This window comes from Diceros bicornis, chromosome 11 (genome assembly GCF_020826845.1).
Source record: "Diceros bicornis minor isolate mBicDic1 chromosome 11, mDicBic1.mat.cur, whole genome shotgun sequence".
In the NCBI taxonomy this organism is placed as follows: Eukaryota; Metazoa; Chordata; class Mammalia; order Perissodactyla; family Rhinocerotidae; genus Diceros; species Diceros bicornis.
This window is the reverse complement of record NC_080750.1, coordinates 53,069,651-53,094,732: the sequence shown is the minus strand read 5'-3', so window position 1 is coordinate 53,094,732 and position 25,082 is coordinate 53,069,651. Positions and strand designations below refer to the sequence as shown.

At 33.6% G+C, this 25,082-nt stretch overlaps 1 protein-coding gene across 1 annotated transcript in view; it reads right to left on the bottom strand.

Moving 5' to 3' along the window:
* TLL1 (tolloid like 1) overlaps nt 1-25,082 on the bottom strand; it is a 196,890-nt gene that overhangs the window by 25,579 nt on the left and 146,229 nt on the right. The window contains exons 13-17 of the mRNA XM_058550317.1: nt 18,826-19,021; nt 17,288-17,413; nt 14,507-14,667; nt 11,142-11,322; nt 1,438-1,563 (exon numbers count right to left, since the gene is read on the bottom strand). Of these exons, the coding sequence (XP_058406300.1) occupies nt 1,438-1,563; nt 11,142-11,322; nt 14,507-14,667; nt 17,288-17,413; nt 18,826-19,021 (790 nt within the window). The remainder of the gene's footprint in view (nt 1-1,437; nt 1,564-11,141; nt 11,323-14,506; nt 14,668-17,287; nt 17,414-18,825; nt 19,022-25,082) is intronic.

Sequence of the window (25,082 nt, the reverse complement as noted above, 5' to 3'; positions counted from 1 at the left end):
TTGCCATATGACATGTGGAGTCTCCAGGATCTGGCAAATAGCCTCTGAGACAAAGCCAAGAAGCTCGCTGCTAAACTGTAGAGAGTGCCCCTATTACAGGAAAGGCAAAAGATGATCCAACCCCTTTGCTAGCAGTGAAAACGAACTTTATTAGGGGTACCTGCATACAGTTCTATCTAAAAGAAACTTTCTTATACAATCTTTTCTGGAAAATATTTACTGTAATGAACAGAGACTTAGGTGAATTTATTTGCTACCTGTGAGCCATGGGCCACACGCATACTTTGCAAAAGTTGTCTCTTTTTTTCTCTGAATTACCTTCCACATCTGCAAAATAACTGGGCCTATTCCCCAGCCTGTTGATTTAACAGAATACTTTACCACGTTACAAATATCAGAATCCTCATGAGTTTACGCTCAAATGTGAAAGCAAAAAGAGAAAAAAATCCTGCTTGCATATGATTCTGGGCAATGCCGTTAGCTTAGTGAAAAGAAGAAAAAGACCCCTGACACATGACAATATTTGAATAGAACAGAATGGAACACGGGTCACTTCATGATATTCTGTAGTATTCGAATATGCATACAAACAGTTGCTATCTAACTGTGGTTTTAGTCAAATACTCACCAATCTGCATGTGCTAATGACTAAAGTTATAATACATGCCTTAGTAATTCTTTCAAAATAGGCATAAATACAAGTTAAGTAGAAAACTCAAGATCAGACCCTTGAAGGAAGAAATAAGAACTGAACAACTATTTCCTGTTCCCATCTAGCTTATATTGGCTGAAGAGATTAAGATAATTTTTTTTAATAAAATCTTGCTCACATGCTCGTGGAATACTGTAAGGCCTTGGGGCCAAAAACTAGTAGGCTACTATTGTGCTACTGGTATGCTTTCTTTTTTTTTTTTTTTTGGCCAAAACCATGACTTAAAACTTTAAAAGGCAAAGAAGCTACCATTTTCAAATGTCTTTCCTCTGGTAGGCATTTGAGTTGATACTCCTGGTATTTAAAGCAGCATCACTCATATAGCACATATATGAGATATCTCGGGGTGGGGGGGAATTAACCAAATGCAAAACATGTAGCAGAATTTAAGTTTAAATATGAAGACTGTTATAAGGTCTGTTCTATAAAGACCAGAGATAATGTGCTTTTCTGGCTGCCAGATGGGCATCACAGCAGCTTCTATGTCTGTTATACAAAGTTATTCTAATGCCACCCATGTGTGAAGTGCAGAACCTTTAGATAACACGAGCTTTCCAATAGTATGCCTTGGATCTTTAAACACTGCACATATTTTTCTTTTTGGACATTTGAATCGTCAACAATGATATCACTCATTGATATGATTACCTCTACCTGGAAGCAGTGCTTTACTCAAACAGCACGAAATTCTAGATGTTGTCGAGAAAAGAACACTCCTTTCATACCTTCCTTGCAGTCATGTTTATTTTCATGCAGCACAAATCCATTACGGCACTGACACACGTAGCTTCCCATTGTGTTGACACACTCGTGTTGACAGCCGCCATTATCCTTAGAGCATTCGTCTTTGTCTAGCAAAGAGATAGCCCCATAGTTTAGTAAGTAGCTTTAAAACCAAAAACTTCACAGGAGAGTCGTTTAGCTGTGGTTAACACCAGCAAAGGGTAAACTAAGTCACAGCTTTCCCCGTTCCCAACATAAAACAAAAATCAAAAAATTTATAGTGTCTTAGTTCTACCCTCTCCTTGTTTAGCTTGGAGCCTTGTACCATGAATTGAGTTTCCAAGACCATTTGTGTGAGAATGACAGGTTGTAATCCTCTTTCGCTCCTGTGCTGGAGTAGAAGTTTTGAGTAGGTGAGAGGAAATGAAGGAATCTTTTTCCAACTAATCCTGAACATTTATTGCCAATTTAAAAAAATAAATGTAAAACTGTGAGTAGTTTGAATAAGTGCAAGAAATGGAAATCCTTCAATATATTAACCATGGTATATAGACAGAGGCTAAACAAGGTTCCAAGATTTGTGTGTAATCACTTTAAAAAAAAATCACTCAGTATAACTACTGTAGTTGATTTTTTTCATTAACTCTGCAGTTATGCTTAGCATTAATGAATCTGGACATTTCATAATATTCCAAGACAGAAAAAGGCATCATTAGACTATCCTAAAGAAGTTTCTCCTTAATTTGTATATCTTAAATCTATTCCAGCAGACCAGTTTATTAATAAGTAATTCCCTAAAAGGGCTTTTAGTGTGCTAGAAGTACAGGTCAGGACAGGAAATAAGAGCTTTAAGAAAGTGCCAACAAATTCAGTCCAGGGGTAAAAGCCAAACTAGATTAGCAGGCAGTCAAGCCAGCGAGAGGCATCAGCCACCATATTATGTCACTCAGCTGTCATTCCATGGCTGGTTTGTCCATTAAAGTCAAAACTGGCAGATTGCCCCTGACATACATATATGATGACACCTCATTCAGACTTGCATCACTCCCACAGCATAGAGAACAAAAAGGACATAAGACAGTCATATCAGAGGTGAGGCTGAATTCAAAATTTACACTGTCAACTGATTTTTCTAGTGAGAATCTGGTAACACACAAATGCTATTTTTTCTTTCTTATCAAATCAATATTGACATTATGCAGATGGGTTTAGGAAAGATACTTTTATCAAAGAATCTGATAGTAATTTTTAAGGACGCATCTATTTTTCCCCTTTCGGAGACTGATTACATGACATAGCACACATGCTCCTAGAATATATTCATGCATTGGCAATATCAGAATATTCCAAATACATACAGGCAGTCCCAAAGTTCTAAAGAACATATCAGAATCAGTATATCTGTGATTTATGTGTTCTTTGTCTATCCTTAATTCTTCCATTATTCTTCTAACGCTTAGTATGGAGACCAAGCAAAAAAAAAATGCAGAATAAAGAAGATTATTCTCTAAAAGAGCATCAAACACCAAAATGGATAACAAATAAGAATAGAGAATTAGTCTTGTAAAATTAATTTTAGCGAAATTCATAATAATTTGGAAGCCCGGTTCCCTTAACTGTATCAACAGTGAAAATTATAGTTTGTGAGTTATGAATGACCCGTGCAGAATGGGTGGATGGTAAACTACACTTCCCACCCCATGGTGTCGGCTACCTGCATTTTCTAACTCAGACAGTCAAGCAGTAAATGATTTAAATTTATTGTTTTAATGCAACTTTCCCAGAGGCTCTTAAGATGCTTCAGAAAAATACTTCCTCATGAGTGGATGTAGAAATATATTTCATCTTTGTTAAATGGAAAGAGCCAATTTAAAAATTTCTAGTGCCAGAATTACTTACTCTGAAATAGACACATTTCCTATGAAAGCGTTTATATAATGATAGTTTGGTGTACTTAAAATAAAACCTGACAGAATGAATGTTAGTTGTATTAACCAGGTCAACCAGACTTTTGAGAGTTGGTTGTAAATCTAAGAATTGTAAGCAAAGACGTTTAGAGAAAATTAGTTCACATTTGCAACTGACTGGTAAACAGATTAACTGCTCAGTGACAAACCCTATGGCGGCGGGGACTGCCTGAATCATTCTTTTATCTGGACCTGTTTAGATTGCCATACATGAGAGATATAAAAATGTTAAAATACAAACATGACTACAAGTTATTAAATTGTTGAGTTTTTAAATCCATAGTCATTTTATAATGAAAAAAAAATCCAATACATGAAATATTGCTAACATTTAAACTTCATTCTAATGGAAATCTCAAGTCACTAGCTTATCTACTAGCTTATACATGGAGAATTATTTTCTTAAGATTTGATAGAACATAATCCAACTTGTAATGATAACTAAAGAGAAATAAAGTTGAAAGTGAAACCAATCATATGTAAATTGTAGTTTTTTGTAGCCACTTATTCTTATTTCTGTTGTGCCAGAAAAATAATAATAATTAAAAAATAATTTTTAGAGGAGAAGGAAGATGAAGGAGTAGAAGAAGAGGAGGAGAGGGAGGAGAAAGAAGGTGATTTTATATAGAAATTATGGTCTAAGTATCCGTTATTTTTCAGTTTCCCGGTTGATTGATATTTCCTGCCTTCTTCCCCACATCTAATGTTGCCTGATATAATCAATGCCACATGAAAATTAAGAGTTATCAAATACATCGCAAGAATATGTGTATAGGTTAATCTAAAGTTTAGCTAGAATTCAAAATTGAATTAATCAAAACAGTAACTCAAAGCAGCAGAGGAAAGTTATCATGCCCAGCAAAGTAGCATATAAAACTGTGCCTCCACATGTCAAATAGTCATATGAAAACAGAAAATTTCAGTAAACATGGGAATACTTAAAATTATTCAGATGTTTTACATCATGCAGACAAAAAAGCTATTTATTTAACTTAATATTTTAAGTTGTCCAGGGAGCAGTGAACACAGTGTGATTATTTTTTAAATGCTTGTTTGATGATGTTGATGAGAAACAGTAACATCATAAAAGATGAGTTCCACAAATATATTCTGGACTTATGTATAAAAGGTCATCAAACTAGGGGAAAACAGCTATTAGCAAACATGAGTATGTTTTCACTTTCTTTTCCTTTCTCCTCTTAGGACAGAAACTACAAATATTTTGAACAATGAGAATCCAAAGGAGAGAAGGGAGGAGGATGCAGAGTTTTAAATATTTCTCAGAATGTCTGCATAATAAATTCAATAACTAAAAACTCTATCAATAATTCATTTGAAATTTTCTAGCATTTTCATACTGTAGGCACAAATTCTTAAAAGTAGTTTTTATTAGTGAAAGAAACAAATTTTTTTTGAGTAGAAATAAAAACATTTATTTTCTGCAGATGGAAATTAGCCTCCTTCTTTGGAATGGACATATCTGCTTTCCATTCCTTTATGTTAGATGAAGGAAAGGTCCATTATTAGGGAAAAAGGAGGTGGCATTTTCCCATCAGAGGCCTGCAGAAGAATTCTGGGACTATCAGAGGCCATCAGTCTATGAATTATACATACTGGAGGGAACCGAAGTGGCAACCTGTATCAAGTTCTTGCAAGATTCAAAAATGAAAATTTTCTCTTTGCAGTAAGCTTCCTTGTCTGTAGGAAAAAGAAGTAAGGGGTCCATGCACCAGAACAGAAACATATATAAGCAGATATACTCACAATAAATGCTCAAATAGAAAATAAACAGACTCATGCCCAGTCGTGCATACACACATGCACACACAAACTCCCATGCATGCATGCACACATACATGGCACACACAACTTTCAACACAAAACCATCGAAGAGAAATCACCTTCAAAAAAGCACTATTAAACTCCACTGAGAGCTATGACAGAGACAATCTGCTCTTTCTATAAACATGAAATATTTAAATATCACTAATAATGAAAACTTAGAAGCAGGATTCAAAATCATATAGGAAAGTTTTAATTGTGTTACTATTTGAAATTAATCACACTACTATTGAAAGTTTTGTTAGAATACTATCAGGTTGAATTTCTTTTAAAAATATCTATGAGCATTCCACGAGAGAAATGGTGTACAGGAGGAACAACGGAAAGAAGAAGCTGTTCCCAGTGAGAAGCGGATAAGATGAGGAGCATGTCAGTTGAAATCACTTGCATTCAGAGGTACAAAAATTACACAAATCATATTATCCGACTCCTATATTTGTTACAGACAGAAATAAACAGGGAGTCAGGAAATCTGGGTTTTACTCCATTTCTGCCACTGAACAAGTCCCTAGGTCCATCAGTAATAGATCACACTGTCATTAAAGTCATCCATGAGGGAGTCTGCTATTAAATGAGGTTTGTTCGTCAAATTCTGCATTCTCACTATTGCAGAATTCATAATAGAGTCTGCAGAGATGCCTAAAGAAGGAAGAATATCTATGCTCAACTCTTATCGCCTAAAATCATTTGCTATTATTTCCAGATAATGAATGCTACAATTATATTTTTTAAAGCCTGTCACGTTTCCCACAAGTTGCTATTTTTACATACATAAACCCCTACTAACATTTCCTTTAAGTTTAACCCATTTAAGAAAAATAATCTGTTCCGAGTAGAATACAGTTATCTTTGTTTCATCACTTAAAATAAATAAACCACATCATGTATGCTTGTGCAGATTTGCATACTTTTGTTCAAATACAACATCACATAAAATTAAGTTTAGGGGCCAGCCGGGTGGCGCAAGTGGTTAAGCGCGCGTGCTCCGCTGCGGCGGCCCGGGGTTCGCTGGCTCGGATCCCGGGCGTGCACCGTCGCACTGCTTGGCAAGCCATACTGTGGTGGCGTCCCACATAAAGTGGAGGAAGATGGGAATGGATGTTAGCCCAGGGCCAGTCTTCCTCAGCAAAAAAAGAGGAGGATTGGCAGATGTTAGCACAGGGCTGATCTCCTCACAAAAAAACAAACAAAAAAATTAAGTTTAGTTTTACTATTATATAAAGTAAGTCATTATTGTTAATCTAATAATAAACCTTGTTCATCCAAGAAAATCACAGTAATATATTGTTGGATGAGAAATCTTCTATGCCACTATATTTTGAATTAGCTAAAAAATTGAATAGACATAATTCTATACAGTGTCCAAATAGCCTTATTTTGATATTCCTAAGTTTCTTATTTGCTTTAGTATTACTTCATTAAATTGCTTTTAAATATACCAAGAATCAGTACAGTACATCAAATTTGATTTTTGTAGAGGAGCTTGTAGATTTTCTGCTGTATAATACAATAACTTCCAAATTTTCAAGCTATCCATTTTTCATGACTAATTTATGACATTTAATCAGAATTGATATGTGATAGTTGCTTACTTTTCTGAACATGGAAGTGACAGAAACCAGTGATATTAGTTATCCTGCTAATAAATTCTTAGAGTTATCCTTCCAATTCCATTTCTGAAGTCTATAAGGTACTTATTTAAAATCACAGACTATGTGAAAAAAACCCTAAAATCTCTATGTGATTATTTTACTAAATAATTGTAATTTTTACAATTATATAGCAAATTTACAATTTTATTGTAATCTTTGCAATTACAATATAGCAAATTTTGGCAATAATGCTATAAATATTTTATTTCACTGCATACATTAAAAATCTAAATATATTTCCTTGTCTTTTTTTCTTGATGTATCACTTAGCTGCAAGAAAGTCAGAATTTATTTTTAAATAGTTTTCCTTTCCAAATAACATAGAATCACCTATTATCAAATATTATTTCTTCTTATTATTGAATTTCTCAATAATTGTTCTTGGAAAAAGAATGTGGAAAACTAGCTGCACATGTTATATTCTTCATTATGTTTTCATAAATTCATAACCACTTCTGAAATTTTTAAAACACTGGTTAGAAACAGAACCATTTAAGACTAAGTCTCCATAAAATCTCTTGAGTAATGTATTCAATGCATTAACATATTTATACAATTGTCCATAATAAGATAATATTATAAATTAACTATAAAAATAAAATTATAAAATTTAACTCAATCCAAACACTTGTATTAATATTACCAACTTGTATTAATATCTATTAATGAATAAAAAGATGAATTTTTAAATTTCTTCACTCTCAAACAAAATCAAAGTCTGTTAGGTAATCTTTGCAAATTTAGAACTATTTTGGGTAACAGATAGGTAGAAATATGATATAAGTGTTTCTTTTCTAAAGTTATTTTTATATGTAAATCAGACAAAAACTCTTTGAGAGAAATTGGAGAAAACTATACTGCACCATCTTTCTTAACAAACATTGTTAGTATTCTTACACACCAATGTTCAGGTTGTTCCCACGCCACATGCTTAGCTGTATGCTCAGCGCGCAGAGAGTTTTATACCTAGATTCCCATTAATATTTTATCATATACAACCTTCTATACCATGGAATCATTACATCATCTTTATTGTGCATAAGAGTCCACAAAGTGCATTTGTTATAACTTATTTACCATTTTCCTCCTGTCACATCATTAGGTTGCTTCAAATTTCTGTCACTATCACATTATATCAAAATCCTTCTCCCAGATTTTGAGATATTTCTTTATGAAAGAGTCCCAAGAATGGGATTTCTGAGGCAAATACAATAATCATTGTAATGACTCTTGATTCCTATGCTAAATTTCTTTCCAAAGAGTTGGTCACAGTAAACTCAGTAATCTGTTTTATCAAATCCCCCGAGAACAAATTTTAACACGAAAAGAACCCTTTAACTATATTTGTGAAATACAATATCCCCGTGGTTTACATGCTTTCTAATAAAAACAATGAATTATTTGACTTTTAACACATGATTATATATTATTACACTTAAAGCATTATTAGAAAACTAAAATAATATTTTCAATATGAATAGAACTTTATTAAAATGGGTGATCTTTTGTAAATTATGATTTTGTTATTATTATTTTACCATCTCTTGATAGTACAAGAGCTCTTTTTTCAAACCTAATGTTTTTATCTTCTCTTTTGCTGAGCAAACATCTTCCCCACTAATAGAAACTCCCAGGAAATTAAATGTGAAATAGATCTAATTACTTATTCAGAACTACAGTATTTTAAATATGAATCTGACAAACTGCCAAGACTTTTCAATGCATCTAAAAGAAAACACTGAATGTTCATACTTAATGATAATTAGCTTGAACTTTACAAAATAATAATCTAATAAAAAAGTGAAAACTATATTTGTCGTTTTTCAGGTTACAAATATGTTGAGATAACTAACGCCATCTGCAAAGGACATGATCAGCTCTTATGGTTAAGACAAAGCAAGACAAACTAGGGTTTAAATTCTTTGTGACAGTGAGCAATTTACTTAACTCCTCACCTGCCTCATACGTCAAATGAACATAACAATGAGAATATTACAGCCTTATTTGGATTATTAAAGAGATAATATATACCTGCATAATAAGTTGTCAAAAATGGCATCTATAATAGAGAAGTTTGGGGTTTAATTTCTCCTTGAACTTCATTGCTCAGTTTACTTAACTACCTGTACTCCATCAAACAATCCAGGCTAGACTCTTTCAAAATGAAGTGTTGTCACCTGATTTATTTATTTATTTTTTTAAAAACCATTGATAAATACTAAAAATAGAGATGATTTCCCAAGAGCATCAGTATCAGTATTAGGTATTATGGGCTCAAGCCCTACCAAGGTACTCAGTCAATTTCACAGAGCACAGTTGCATAGAGCTAGGAATAAAGACTGTGTACTCCCATGTGCTGGAGAGCAGCATCACCTATACATGCCTTCATATCTGTAGTATAAGAACTAAAGCAGCCTACCCTATATTGCAATAGTATTGTTCTAAAGACACAAACAAATAACCTGTCTTTACAATTTGGAAAGTTTTGCCTGACCAAAAATATCAGAGAGTGAATTTTAAATTTTCTGGGTAACTTTAAATTTAATCTTATTTTGTCATCAGTATATGTAGCATGTATCTTTTTAAAAGAATTCCTAAATAAAATGTATGACTAAAGGTGAAAAGGACCCTGAATATCATTAATATTATGATAAAATGTATTTACTTTATAGTTTTAACTTTTAAAATAAATATTTAGGTGGTTCTAAGATAAGAAGCTTTATCTCTAACCAATGGGTCACCTAAAATTTATAAAATATACGATATCTATAAAATACTGAAGTCTAAGAAAGTCTTCCTTTCATTGAAATAGGTTATTAAAATTCTACTTTGAATAACATAAATCTTAAATGAATGACTGAGAAGAATTTTTAAAAGGCAATTAAATCCGGAGGAAGGAAAGGAATGAGAACAAGGGAGCCAAGATCCACTGTGTTTTGAAGGTACTTTTGTGTATGACTTGGCCCTCAATGGAGCTTGTGAACCATTAACTTCAATTACACTGAAAACCCCAAACAAACCCTGGGCATTGTAAATCTCATTAATTTTAAACACATGGGGACTGGAATAAATGGAGTTTGAATTAACTCAATCCAAATTACCTAATATTAAAACATAATTGGAATTCAGTTGCTTTAAATTGTTTGCCAGTCTGAAAGGCAGAATAGTTTGCTATAGTATGGTTTATTACAATTTTATCTATTTTTGAAGTTTCAGTAATAATATTTTCATAAAGCATGATTCTGAAATTGGGAAAATAAGGGAATTTCACTCATGTTTCTACATATTTTCTTAAAATTTGGGGACCTTTTCTCAAATTTCAGCTCTTTAAAAGGGAAGTTTTACTTTGAGTTGGTTAAAGTAAACATTAAATTCCAAACATACAAGTGTCAACTGCTACATATATCTGATATTTTATTATTTTTAGTAAAATTATAATTTCTATATTTCTAGATGTCTTATTGCGATCATTTCTATAGTGATGAGGCAAAGTATGATTTTAATATCAGTTTAATAATGAAAATATAAAAATAATAAGAAAAATAAATATGTTGCTAAATAGTAAGAATAAAAAATATGTTGCTAAAATGAGACCTCATATTCCAAAACCAAAAATAAATTATTTTGAAATATCTACCATTTTTTGCAAGTCTGGTGTCATTACCCCATCCACTCGTATAGAGTTAAGTATGAAAATATTATAAAAATTTTGTGTTGTTTGTAGCAGCCTTTATAATATTTGATTAGAGTTTATATAAGATCTAAGTGTTTGAGAGTTACATTTCATCAGAGCCCTATAATTAATATCCTAATTTTTTTTTTTTTTTTTTTTTTTTTTTTTTTTTGTGAGGAGATCAGCCCTGAGCTAACATCCGCCAATCCTCCTCTTTTTTTTTTTGCTGAGGAAGACGGCCCTGGGCTAACATCGGTGCCTATCTTCCTCCACTTTATATGGGACGCCGCCACAGCATGGCTTACCAAGCAGTACTTCGGTGCGCGCCCGGGATCCGAACCAGCGAACCCCGGGCCGCCGCAGCGGAGCGCGCGCACTTAACCGCTTGCGCCACCGGGCCGGCCCCCAATATATCCTAATTTTAAGTAATAAATTGTTAAACCAAGGTAAATGGTCATGCATTTTATATACCTCCAAGTTACATTTACAAAAAACTATGAATAATAGATACCATGCAATTTAAGCCCATCCCCCTGGAAAATCTATAATATACAGCATGTGAATACGGATACCTGAGAAGAAATGTGCTTTGAAGCCCTTCTTGGATACGGTATTGTCAGATTTGAATTCAATTCTCATATTGTTGAACTGGGATGTGATCACTTCCGGCATCTCAGCACCACAGAATCTGCCATGCAATTTAGACTCAGAGGAAAGACCGCTCCAGATCTCCACATAATCATATTTGCAAACCTAGAAAAAACCTGGTTACTCCAGTCTCCGTATTGGAAAGTATCAGATGATTGACATTTGTTTTTGAACAATGTATCATGTTTTTCCCTCTTCACTCTTGCCTTAGTCAAACTGTAATTAACAGGTAAAGAAAAAAAAAATCAAGAAAAGGCTTCAAACATGAGACAGAGGGCAGGAAAGACAGCTTAGAGAAGAATTTTGCTCTGACTCTCTCCAAGAGATGTAGACGCAAATATATGCTTGTTTATATGTATTTACTGCATACTTCCTTTCTAAAAAAACAGAAAGAGATAAGGAAGACTGAGATGAATATTTGTTAAGATGATGCGCTGATGGTCACAAGAAGAGCAGCAGTTGCTGCCTTTTTTTTTTTACATTTTAAATTTTCACTAGGAACTGTGAAAGAACTTGTCATGTACCACTGTCTCATTTAATGCTGACAACAATTACACGGAATTGGTACACTTAGTCTATAAAACAAGCCTGAGAAATAAAATGATCTTTTCTATTGTAGAGACGAGAAAGCTGAGGTTCAGAAATTTTTATGTAATTTGTTCAAAATTACACTTATTATACACAGCAGTGTGGAGATTAATAACACAGAGTTTGGCTTGGTCCACTGCTGCCTCCCAGAAATACATGTTCTAATCAGAACAGCACCATTAGGAACTTTCAAAGTGAGACAGACTTGGTACGTAATAAAAAGGTTCCTTTGCCTTTAAAATTATCAAAAGGACTAATACTTGTTAATTTTTTTGATTTGTTAGGTACTGTGAAGTTACTCTGTAACATTGTTGGAGGATTGCAAACAAATAGGAACTCTATTCAGTGAGATGGAAACAGGAATTTATACTAAAATGAGGCAGACTTATTCTGATTTGTGTGTAATGCACTAACAGCACTAAAATGGAAGAAGCTAAGTGAATGCCAGGTTTTCTTAAGCAATTTTACGGCCACCAACAGATGTTTCCATAATGCACTTCTCCAGAGTTCCTACGAGGCACATTGCGAAGAAAACATCTTGCATAAATGACCTTATTACATAAATGTGTAATTAGCAAGGTTTAACAATGCATATGATTGAACCCTGGGGCATGATTTGTACTTTGCAATATGTCAACCCAAATTACTAGTTCTTGTGATATTAATTAGGTGCTAAATAAGCAAAATGTTGCTAGAAAAAATGAAATGTTTTCTATCTACTTTGTTACAACTGCAACTTTTGTTTAGAGAGGGCTCTAACATAGTACAGGAGAATGTTTCCAAGGCTAAAGTTATTTGACACTGACTTTCCTTTTAGATAATAATATAATGAACAAAATAATGAAATTTTAACTTAACCCAGTATTCTATAAGTCCAGTTTTTGTTCACATTTTTATTTTAAATAGCTAATACATCAAACCATGAAAATGCACAGAATTTTGTAACAGCTTTCCACACAGTAACATCATTATAAATTTAAGAATGTGGGATATGTTACAGAGTTTATAAAGGTCTTTCTATGAATAAGGACCACTAACTACCGTGAGAAAAGTGCTTTCAGAACACAATGCCCCATTTATATAAAACCATCTACCCTCCCTCTTTCTGAATATAAACTTCTAGCCTTCTAAGGAACATCTATTAATTAATGAATTAAAATGTCATATCTGCCACAACTAATAGCTTTAGGGAAAACTGAGAGACTAGAAGTCATTCCACACTAAGCTCATACCAAATCATAGAGTTGATATGGAAATTCCCATTCTCAAAAATGAGAATGAAAGCTTTTCTAAAAATACTATAAAAATTATTTTCTTCATTTAAATATTTCCCCCAATTTCATATAATTATTAAAGGAAAATGATGTTTCACGTGGATAAAGTATATTAGAAATATAAATTGCAGTCTTTCTCATCATAAAACTTACACACAATGAAAAGATCTCAAAAGGTCCATTGAGCTCTAAAATTCTACAATTCTCTGAAATATGTAAGTTCATCACATTTCAGACTTTAATTTCCTTTAAGGAAACACAAAAGGCAGCAACTTCTTTTCACCTCAAAGCCACAAGTAAGAGACTAAAAAATGAATAGAAGTGCCTTGGCTACTACAGGCAGAATTAAGAGAAAAAAAAAATTAATTTGAAAGAAAGAAGGAAAAGAAGGAAGGAAAAAAGAAGCAGCAAAGATACATACATAAAGACAAAATTATGCTATAAAACCCACCAATGTTACCAGGAATTATTGCCCCAGGAGCACAGATACATTATATTTCTGCTCTTTCACTTCTTTGCAAGTTTTCAACAGATACACATCAAAGACAAAACAATTCTTATGAGTTAATTTTATCATATTTAGAAGTTTTGAATCATGTTCATTTTAAAATAAATATAAAAATAGATGTTGAGAGAAAGAATGTGGGAGTTAAGAAAAGAAGAGAAAGCAAGAAAGATCAAACAAAACAAACATTGGCTTTAATTTCTCTGGAATTAAACCAGTGTTGACCAATCATACAAAGGACACAGTTCTGAAAGTTCCCATTTCTAGGCTTGACATTCCATTTGAATTTGGTGCAGGTACAAGCACAAAGCAATTTTCAACTAAATGATTTCACTTATTTAAATGTGGTCACCTGACAGAAGACTGGACCTTTACTACAGTAACCTATATTTTTTAAATGAAAGATAGTGTCAACTAAACACATATTCTATTAAGATTAAGAAAATCAATCTTTCCTTATTGTTGAACCACGATCACATTTATTATAATGAAAACCTACTTATATAATGAAAATATACCTATTTCCACGAGTAAAATATACCAGTTTCTTCCAAATGGATATTTTGGTTATGATTCAACCAGTGGATTTTGGTTTTTCTCTAGAAAAATCTATGTAACATGAAGCTGACCCTAATTTTTCCATAGTTCTTTAATAAATCAAGAAAATGCTGTATATTAATACACTGAGTAAAACCTCTCTCTACGTAATTTTCAATCTTCTAGGAAGTCTAAAATATCGTCCAGTGCCAACACGAATTATAAGCAGTTGTGGAAGTGAGCAGTAGAGCAAAAAAAGGCTACAACATCTATACTATTGTACTACTGAAATAGATTCTCTTTTTCTTTATATTTTTAGTTTACCAGTTTGCCTTCAGGGATTCCCAAAACATGATAGAGAAAATTACATTTATTGTTCACTTACTTCATTGCCTTCCAACTCAAAAAATTCAAACTTCACAGAAATTCTGTACTGGGTTGGTGCAACCACTTGCCACACACAGTTCTTATTAGGAGGGTACTCCTTGGGCCAGCCCGGGGTGGTTATGGTGCCATTAAGTTTGGTAAGAAGTCCGCCACAAGCCGCTAGAGGGAAAGAAAAGGAAAAGCTTTTCTCCTAGTAAAGTCAATCCCTTCTTAGCACCTTTCCACTGATAACCAAACGTCTCAGCATTAAATTTCAACCATCTTCCGGATTTTTCAAAATCCAAAAAACTGCAGTTTCTGTTCCTTAATCTTTAGTACAACTCTTTCAATCATCTAATCTCATTTATAAACTGATATTTTGTAGTTTTGGAGCCAAGCAAAGAATGGCTATACTACAGCATTTTAGATCAAAGTTGAGTGAGCAATATAAAAAAAAACAGGTGTCAGTTTTCTTTTTTTTTTTCCTGGTGAGGAAGATTGGCCCTGAGTGAACATCTGTTGACAATCTTGCTCTTGTTGCTGAGGAAGATTGGTCCTTAACTAACATCTGTGCCCATCTTCCTCTATTTCGTATGTGGGACGCTGCCACAGCGTGGCCTGATGAGTGGTGCATAGGTCCACACCCGGGATCTGAACCTGCAAACCCCAGACCACCAAAGAAGAGTGTATGAACTCAACCACTACACCACTGGCCTGGCCCCAGTTTTCTTATCTTTTAAATGAGCATAATAATATCTACACCATATGGCGGTTGTGAGAATTAATGAAAACGTATAAGTAAAGCACAATATAATCTGATGTAGTAAGACCAAAATCAATTGTTTATTTTCTTAAACTTTTTTCCAAGACAAGCAACTCTTGGGAAGACTCACCTGAGCTAAAAGGAAGATAAACGATAGAAAATGGAACATATCTGTTATTCCAAAAACTCCATTTAACAACTGGTTTTCTTTCCCTTTTGGATGATCTATTTAAAAGAGGTACTATTTATATTACCTCTCTTCCTTATTGATAGTGAAATTAGCAAAATCTGGGTATCCAAAAGCAAGTTAAGTTAAAAGAATATATATTATACGTGGTTTGTAATTAATTCCTAGGGAGTCAAGAGTTACCTAAGGTAACTGGTTTCTACTTTAATTGCCTTTGGGTATAAATGTGCATATGTATGCATATATGTATATGTGGTATGTATACATACATACATATACTACTATATTTATAAATATATTTTAAAAACCTACCTGTACTTTCACATTTACCAATTTTTGGCAAATTATTATAGTGTAAAATATTTATTTCTAGGAGCCACACAGAAATAATAGTCACGTTACTTTATTAACGTGGTATACAACGTCCTCTGTTGCAAAAATACTGTATTTTCTTCATAAGTGTGTCTATTTTATTCCAGGTTAGGGAGCAGATTAGTAGTTTAATAGGCAGGATGGGGACTTTTGCCAAACAGAAGGATTTAAATGTTTAAGAAGAAACAGAGAGTTTCTCATTTTTTTTAATAGGTAAGCAGGGTGTGGTATTTATTCATTAAGCAAATAATTTTGTCACCCTTGCCACTTACATGTCCTCTATTACAGATAAAACAGAGAACAAGGTGCTTGTTTTTAGAGAACTTACATTTTTGTGAAAAACATCTAAAGTAAAGTAATAAATACATAAATATAAATAATGTTAAATTGCTACAAGTTCTATGAAGATGATTTTGGCGGACATTTTTGGAGGGGAATAAAGGAAGAAGAGACTGGAGGAAGGAAGTTCAGTCCATTTATTTTGTCTGTAATTTGAGTGCGGGGCCTGTAAGAGGATGCGGCAAGGGCAATGAAAAAAGAGTCAGCTTTAAATTATGAAGGAAGAGATCAGAGGACAGAGCAACAAAGCACTAAACATGAAATCTCATCTTAGAATGTACAGAGGAAATGTAGATAAACATGACAAAATAACTTTAATGAATCATTTATTAATAAAACACATATTTAGCTCCTGTTTTATGTCTGAGTGTGGTAGATGCTACAGATACAAAGATGATTCAGATCCAGGACTCCTCACTTTAATAAGAGAGATGTGTCTATAATTTATATTAAGAAAAAGATGGGGCCAGCCCGGTGGCATAGCAGTTAAGTTCGCACACGCGGCTTCGGCAGCCTGGGGTTCACTGGCTTGGATCCTGGGTGCGAACCTACTCACCATTCATCAAGCCATGCTGAGGCAGCGTCCCACATAGAAGAGCTACAACCCTACAACTATGATATACAACTATGTACTGGGGCCTTGGGGAGAAAAAAGAAAAAGAGGAAGATTGGCAACCGATGTTAGCACAGGGCCAATCTTCCTCAAAAAAAAAAAAAAAGAAAAAGATAAAAACAAATGATGGATGAATGGATACATGGATGGATGGATGGATGGATAAAAATCTAGGTCTAGGTAGAAATAAGAATAGAAATACATATAGAGAGATGAGATAGACATATAGAGATATATAGATAGACTAATATAGATAGATAGAGATAGAGATAGAGATACAACAAGATGGCCTGGTAACCAAAGGAAGAAATGACTGATTCTATAACAAGAACCCAGGCATAGTTTCACATTAGCTGTGACTATGAATTGAGTCTTAATAGTTGAGGAAAGAGGTTATTACAGAGGAAAGGAAAGGAAAGAGGGAGGCAGAAAGGGAGAGAGAAAGGGAATGAGACTATATGAAAGAAAGAAAAGAAAGGGGCAGAAGGTTTCCAGCAAGGAAGGCCACAGGCACATCCGGTGATACCTTCACAGCTCCTTTTGTCAGGTCCCAGCTCATAGCCAGGCTCACAGGCACACTGATAACTGCCCAGCGTATTCAGGCATCGCTGCTCACAGCCTCCGCGCTCAGGCTTGGCACACTCGTCCTCCTCTATAAAGATGGCGAGAGTTAGAGAACAACTACAGTATTTTGTTATTATATACTAAGGTGTAAAATTTTTTGAAAATATAATTCTTAATGGCTCTGAATGAAACTGAGACAACTGATTTCCTCAACAAAGGAGCAGGAACAATTTGCAAGCCCTTGATGGATGATATACAAGAATTCACGTCACTGCAATTTTTATATAGACATGATGATATATAATAATTCCATATTTTTGTAAACATATGTACTATTTTAGTTATATATGGAAACCTGAAAAATATACATATGAAAAATATATATTATTTAAAAAAACATATATGACAAGGTACTCCATAACCTCACTTTTCAAGAATAACCTATTGCGAGTTTGGAAAATAGCAAGTAATGTTCTCTGGAGAAATTATGCATGGGCAAAAGACTAAGCACTTTTATAAGCAAATATATAAACATCACATGAGAGGATCTTGATAGCATGTTTTTTCCACTATAAAATAGAACACACAGAGAAGACGAAAGCATGTAAGTGTACATTTTAATGAATACTTTGAATAAATACAGTGAAAGTGCCAGGGTTCTCTCCTTTCAATTCATAAGGTAAATATCTAAGTAACTCCCAGGGAAAATCCATCACATTGTTGTTCTTTAAATAATGAAAATATTTAGATATTAATCACACTAAATTTTGACATACACAACTGAATCAATCATTTATTCTACAAAAATCAGTGTAGAGAAAATTTTGTATTCTCTTCCGACAAAAGAATTTTATTCTACAATGACACGCTTAACATAAGTGCCTATGCATTTTCTAAAAGAAAATTTGATGTTATGATTTGCACTAAAATAGCTTCCTTTTTACCTCAGTAATACACACCAAATATGGGACACGAAAACAAACTAAAATTTGGTAATGCAATTCAAAATTAAAGCTGATCAGTAATAATTCTTTATCAAAAAGATATTTTAGGTATTAGAATATTCTGCAAAGGAGGTCATAAATTATTTCCAGTGTGGTGGAACACTATTCTCTAAGGGATGGTTTAGAAATGCTGCCACCTGGAAATAAACCGATGAACTACATGTCAGGAAACCCCCATCTGATTATGAATCCTATGTTGATTATATTGCCAATATTTTCTCCCTGTCAGTATATCCTCTTCTGAATTTTGCTATTTTTACTATTTCATAAAAATCACGGTATAATATCCTAATGGAGTTCCTACTCCGTGCTGCAAAGTTTCAAATTCCAGTATTTTACCAATAACCTTTTCCATCAAAAACCATAAAAATATCCTTATGAACGGTGCATACTTCAACCTTCAGTGTAACTTTACTCTAGTTCTCCCCAACCCAAGCTAATTACCACATTTATCCTTGACAAAGAAAATTACACACTTTAAATTATTTCAAACTACCTTTAAAAAAATTGGCAGCAAACCCTGCCTTGTTCACAGTTCCATCAGAAACAAACTTCATCCACAAGGTATTGGAGGTAGATTTGATATCTTCGGGTTTATCATAACCACAGAAACGCCCTATCAAAGGACTATTTTCACTGGTTCCATCTCGAACTTCTAGGTAGTCATAGGCACAGTTGTCATGTCTTTCAATCTGCAGTAGTAAAAATATGTGAATATATCTCATTAATAGATAAAACAATTTCTATAGAAAAAGTATTATGTATTTCTCAGGGCCATAGTACTGATACGGTCATATAATAAATTTCTTATACCAAATGAGAGCATTTCTCAAGAATGTGCATGGTAAAATCGACACTGTACATGAATAAAGGACATATTCTGGCAGACAGAAAGACAAAAAAAATCTATGGAACAGTCCATCCACATGCATCAGGATCAATAGAAGTTAACTGCCTTTTAAAAGAAAATAAAAAATAGTAATTCTTTGGAAAATAAAGCTAAAAAAAAATCCAGACTTAAAATTATCATTAAAAATCTGGGCCATATATGATATAAGCAATGTATAATTTGTTCTGAAATATAATTATAAAAAGTGTGCATAGTTCACCAAAAAAACCATTATTTTATTCATAGAGAAGCTGGATTCAAATTCTATCAACAAATATTGCACTGTTTTAGCTTATAAATCTGCTTTTGAAGGAAAATCTGATAATATGGGATTGCATTTCTTCCCAATCTATGAAATTCTTTGCCCATAGTCAGCATAGCTGTGTGTAGAAGGACTACCATATTGTAGAATCAGCACTGGCTTTTTACCTCAACACCTTCTCTCACCCTGTATAACCTGGAGGAACTCAATCTCTTTCCTTAAACAACTGAATGCAAACGTTAGCTCAGACTATTAGCCTATAAAACTTTATGAAGAATTGCACGTTCATGGACCTAGGTTTTGACCCTGAACTCCAAAACACAACAAACCAAAATTTACAAATTGTTTTAAAAATTATAAAACAATTTCTAAATAAAATTCTTGCTTTTTATTTTTTCATAGAAAATGGGCACTAGCCCAGAAGTCTTAATAGAGTCAACTATTTACTAGATATTTGAGGCTAGAAAGCACAGACATCTAGAATTAATAAACCATGAAAAGTATCACATCTCATCAACTATCGTTCAACACATAATTTACTAACTTACAGAATTCTCCTTTACAAAACAAACGTCAGGGAACATGGTCATTCCATGAAGCTACAACCTGAATGCACAAAACTGCTGATGTAGTTGGTTAAAGAATGTATTTCCCAATTTGTTGATACATTAACAGTGACAGTCTTCAAATTAGGTAGCATAGGGACAAACAGAAAAAATAGATTTTTGAGGGGCCAGATTGGTGGCATAGTGGTTGAGTTTATGCACTCCACTTTGGCGGCCCAGGGTTTGCAGGTTCAGATCCCGGGCACAGACCTACACACCACTCAACAAGCCATGCTGTGGCAGCGTCCCACATACAAAAGAAATAGAGGAAGATGGGCACAGATGTTAGCTCAGGGCTAATCTTCCTCAGCGAAAAGAGGAAGATCGGCAACAGATGTTAGCTTAGGGCCAATCTTCCTCACAAGAAAAAAAAAAAAAGAAAGAAAATAAGATTTCGAAAGACATATTTGGTTAGTACATTTGCTGCTTCCCTTTCCTAATTGCAAGATTCATCATTCCTTCAATAAATATTCAGAGCCTTTTCTATGCTGGGCACTCTTCTCACTGCTCAGTATGCATCATCCAGCAAAATAGCTAAGAGTCTCACCCTCCTGGAGCTTACATGCTACTGATGGGTAGAAAGCAAAGGACACCACAAACAGGATAAATAATTAAGTCATAAAATATTAGAAAGTAATAAATTCTATGGAAAAATATAAAGTGAAACTAGATAGAAAGTATAAGAAGCAAGGGTAGGGGGAGTGAAGGTTGTGATTTTAAATTATACGGTCAATAGGTGATCATTGAGTTTGATTCACAAATCCAGATTTTTTCCTAAAAATGTATTCTCTTTGTGTGTGGAATCATGGGAAAATATCTAATATAAAGAATATCTCATTTTGAAAGCACATTTTTAAGACTAGCTTTTTAAATCGAGAGGGTGAGGAAAAGCTAGCAGTGGAACTGGTAACTTAGTCACCAGGGACGACAAGCTCAATCTGACCAGCTATATAAATGCCCTCCTCTTTCCGTCTTTAATATACTCCCTTCGAAATCAGAGTTAGCTATAAATATGAGAACATTTCCAGATGGCTAAAGCCTGTTCTTCAGTCAAGGGACACATAAAACGATATCTAAAACTCTCAAGGTGTACGGCTTGACAAAAGAATAAACAACGCTGAACTAGTGACAAAACTGTAGGGAAAATAACCAAAGGTGTCAGCAAGTCATCCTGTGCTCACCTGCTTAGAGCAGCACAGAACGACCTGCCCCTGACTCATGGATCATACTGGAGGAGGGAGAAAAAGAATGAGCTAGAAGAGGAAAGGAAATGAGAACACACAATGAAGAAGGAAGCTCCTCATAGCGGAAGGTAGATTAACAGAAATAAAATTACATTGCATCATCTTAGAAGCAATGGTAGAATAAAAATTCAGGTCAATTAAAAAGGGGTTTTAAATGACTATTTTGAAGAGATTACTGATTTTCAAAATTACAAAGCTAAAAAGAAAGAAAATAAGATAGTGTTAAATTGAAACAAGAAAATTTATATTTCTTTGGTAACTAAAAAAAACTAGAATAATGGATATTTCCCCGTAAATAAAACTCACTCTGTTCTTTTAACAGATATACAATAGATCATTTAAAATTTTAATTTATACTATATTCACTGGTCGCTTAGTAAAAATCAGAGGTTTAAATATTTTGTGATACACAAAAGGTAAATATTTCATGGGGAAAATGCATAAAAATGACCAACTGTGGGATTAATTCCATCAGTTCCTATTTATGAATTACACATTACTTACATATTGTGTATTATGCACCTGGTATTAGGGGCAACACAATAGAAATATACACTGTATTTTCACATAGAAAATGCCACAGTTGTTGAATTGCTTAGATAATAGAATGTGCCTGGTATATATGAATTGATGATATTCAGAAATGCATTATCCCTTCACAACAACAATTCTGGATATCTTATCAATGACCTCAATGATCTTTGTTTACATGTTCTTCCAGTTTAATTGCATTAATCCTAACTGCAATGCCAGCACAAGGAGTCTGCTGTATTGGTGTGAATTATAACTACACATCTTCAATAACGTCTACATAGGAGTAACGATGGTGAGCACAAAGGAAAGTTTGAGTTATTTTATTTACGTGATTTGTGTAACATTTTCTCCAGCTATATCAATTAATCATACATCACTTAATATATAGATTGGATAGAAATAAATATGGTTGAAGCTAAAAAGTGGATCAAGTCCACCGATGTTGTGCCTGTAACCTTAAGCTCCATGAGGAAAAGAACACCCAAGTCAAGGAATTATAAAAACAAAAACAGAAAAAGGAGTTTTTTCTTGAGTTAAATCATGAACACAGTTCATAGAGCTGGGACCTGAAGGCAGTGTCATGCACAATTACACGTATGTATAATAAATATGTTTTGATAATGATGCTGATTTATTACCGCCTTGAAGGTAATCATCAGAGCACAAACCATATACGAATGTGGCAAATTTATCATAATGTAAACAGAACTAATATGTACATAGAGAATATAATGAAAGAGATAGTAAGCTCTGAATATTTTTTAGAAAACTAATATTTAAATGATATTGGAAGTATATCCAAATACTCAAAGGACGAGCAAGCATAAAGATTAGCCAGAAGAGATTAATATTACATTTCATTACTCAGTGGGGCTTATGCTTTTACTGGTAAGGTAGAGAGGAAGTATGGAAAAGCTAAGTGGTTTCTACTTAGCACGAACTAAAATCAATGAAATGCAACCTAAAGTGGTCAGCCTCTCATTCCAAAACTACCAACAAGTATAGACCTTATGGTCAGTGCACGTAGATGAGCTCTCACACTGAAAAAAAGCCATCCCCAGAGGAAGGGACCAGGCTTAGGACCCATTCACACACCTTGCCTTCATTTTATAACCAAATTTCCAAGTAAACATAACATTGTAAAAACATCTACTGCAGTTCCTAGTTATTTGCAAAAAACTCTGAAAACTCCAAAATTTCTAGATAATAGTTTCAATAAAAACTCTCCCATATTCTCTGAAAAATTAAAAACAGAATTACCGTATGATCCAACAATCTCACTTCTAGGTATATATCCAAAAAATTGAAAGCAGGCTCTCAAAGAGATATTTGTACATCCATGTTCATAGCAGTATTATTCACAATAGCCAAAATGTGGATGCAATCCAAATGTCCATCAACAGATGAATGGATAAACAAAATGTGGTACATACATCCAATGGAATATTATTTAGCCTTAAAGAAGGAAATAAATCCTTTCATGTGCTACAACATGAATGAACCTTGAGGACATTACACTAAGTGAAATCAGCCTGTCACAAAAAAGACAAATACGGATGATTCCACTTACATGAGGTACCTAGAGTAGTCAAAGTCATAGAGCCAGAAAGAAGAAGGGTTAGGGGACAAAAGGAAGTTACTGTTTATTAGGGATAGAGTTTCAATTTTGCAAGATGAAAGTAGTTCTAGAGATTAGTTATACAACAATGTGAACGTACTTTACATACTGAACTGTACATTTATAAATGGTTAAGATGGGGGGCCGGCCCGGTGGTGTAGCGGTTAAGTTTGCACGCTCTGCTTCGGCGGCCCGGGGTTTGCAGGTTTGGATCCAAGGCGCACATAGATGCAATGCATGTCAAGCCATGCTGTGGCAGTATCCCATATAAAGTAGAGGAAGATGGGCACAGATGGTAGCCCAGGAACAATATTCCTCAGGAAAAAAAAAAAAAGGAGGATTGGCGATGGATGTTAGGTCAGGGCTAATCTTCCTCACCAAAAAAAAAAGAAAAAATTGGTTAAGATGGTAAATGTTATGTTATGTCTGTTTTACCATAACAATAAAAAAACCTCTCCCATGACTCAGAATGTAGTTTCAAAATATAATTAATGCAATCAACTACATAAATGATTAAACTTTTGTAGATTATATAATTTAAAATCATATACAATACGATCAATGCCGAAGTCATTAATTTTTGCTTTGGGGGAAATGCTAAAGAAAAGTATGACTAACAAAACGATGTAAATTAGCATTTATCATTAAAAATAAATTAATTTTAATAATGGGAAAATCCAATAAAGTCTGAGAAATAATGCTATCAACAAAAGAAATTTTGAATAAAAAGGAGAAAAGCTTAATACACAGATCATTGAAATTTACTAGTAGCATTTTTAATATCTTAATATTTAACATTATTTTACTATTACTATTTAATTAATATTACTACATAGATAATTACAGTTCAAAAAAGGAGGAGAAAAAACAAACATACTCGACCATGTGAAAATCGAAATCTTGAGTCTGGGTTAGGTCTATTTTTATGTGACTCAGGTTTTTAAATTCTGCCACTTGATTTTTTTTCCTCCATGACACAATTATTTTTAACTCATTCATATATTTAATAAATATTTATTGAAAACTACTATAGTCAGATAATATATACTTTGTGTAAATAATGGTGAATAAAATATGCGTGTCCGTGACTGATAGACATATGTTGATTAAACAGTACAAATATACAGATGAAGACAGGTATGAAAGGAATGAACTGAATGCTATGAGAGAATATTGATGCCTCTCTTTGCTACCTGGGCACGAGAGCACACAAGCCATGGAATTGGTTTCAGTCGCTGGGCTACCAACCATGAATTGCGTGACCTTGGGCAAATTTATTAAAACTAACAAGTGCTAATCTTTCAGAGCAGAATTATAGCCTAGACCATAATTCTGAAGAGCTACTTAATTATCTATTATAGTCATTAACCTATATATATTCTTAGCCAAATATCCAAAAATTGTACATGGCAAGCATAAAAATGTTAATTAAGATCTCCTTGTCTTGGTTTCTTAGTTCATTCACAAAGTCTAGTCTACTTAACTTAAACTAATACAAAATATTTAAAGTAATTAAAGGATTACTTTTATTCTGGCAATCCACAAAGTACCAAGATAAAAACTTTTGTTCATAGTTTAGAATGTTGCAGCTTGCAGTAACG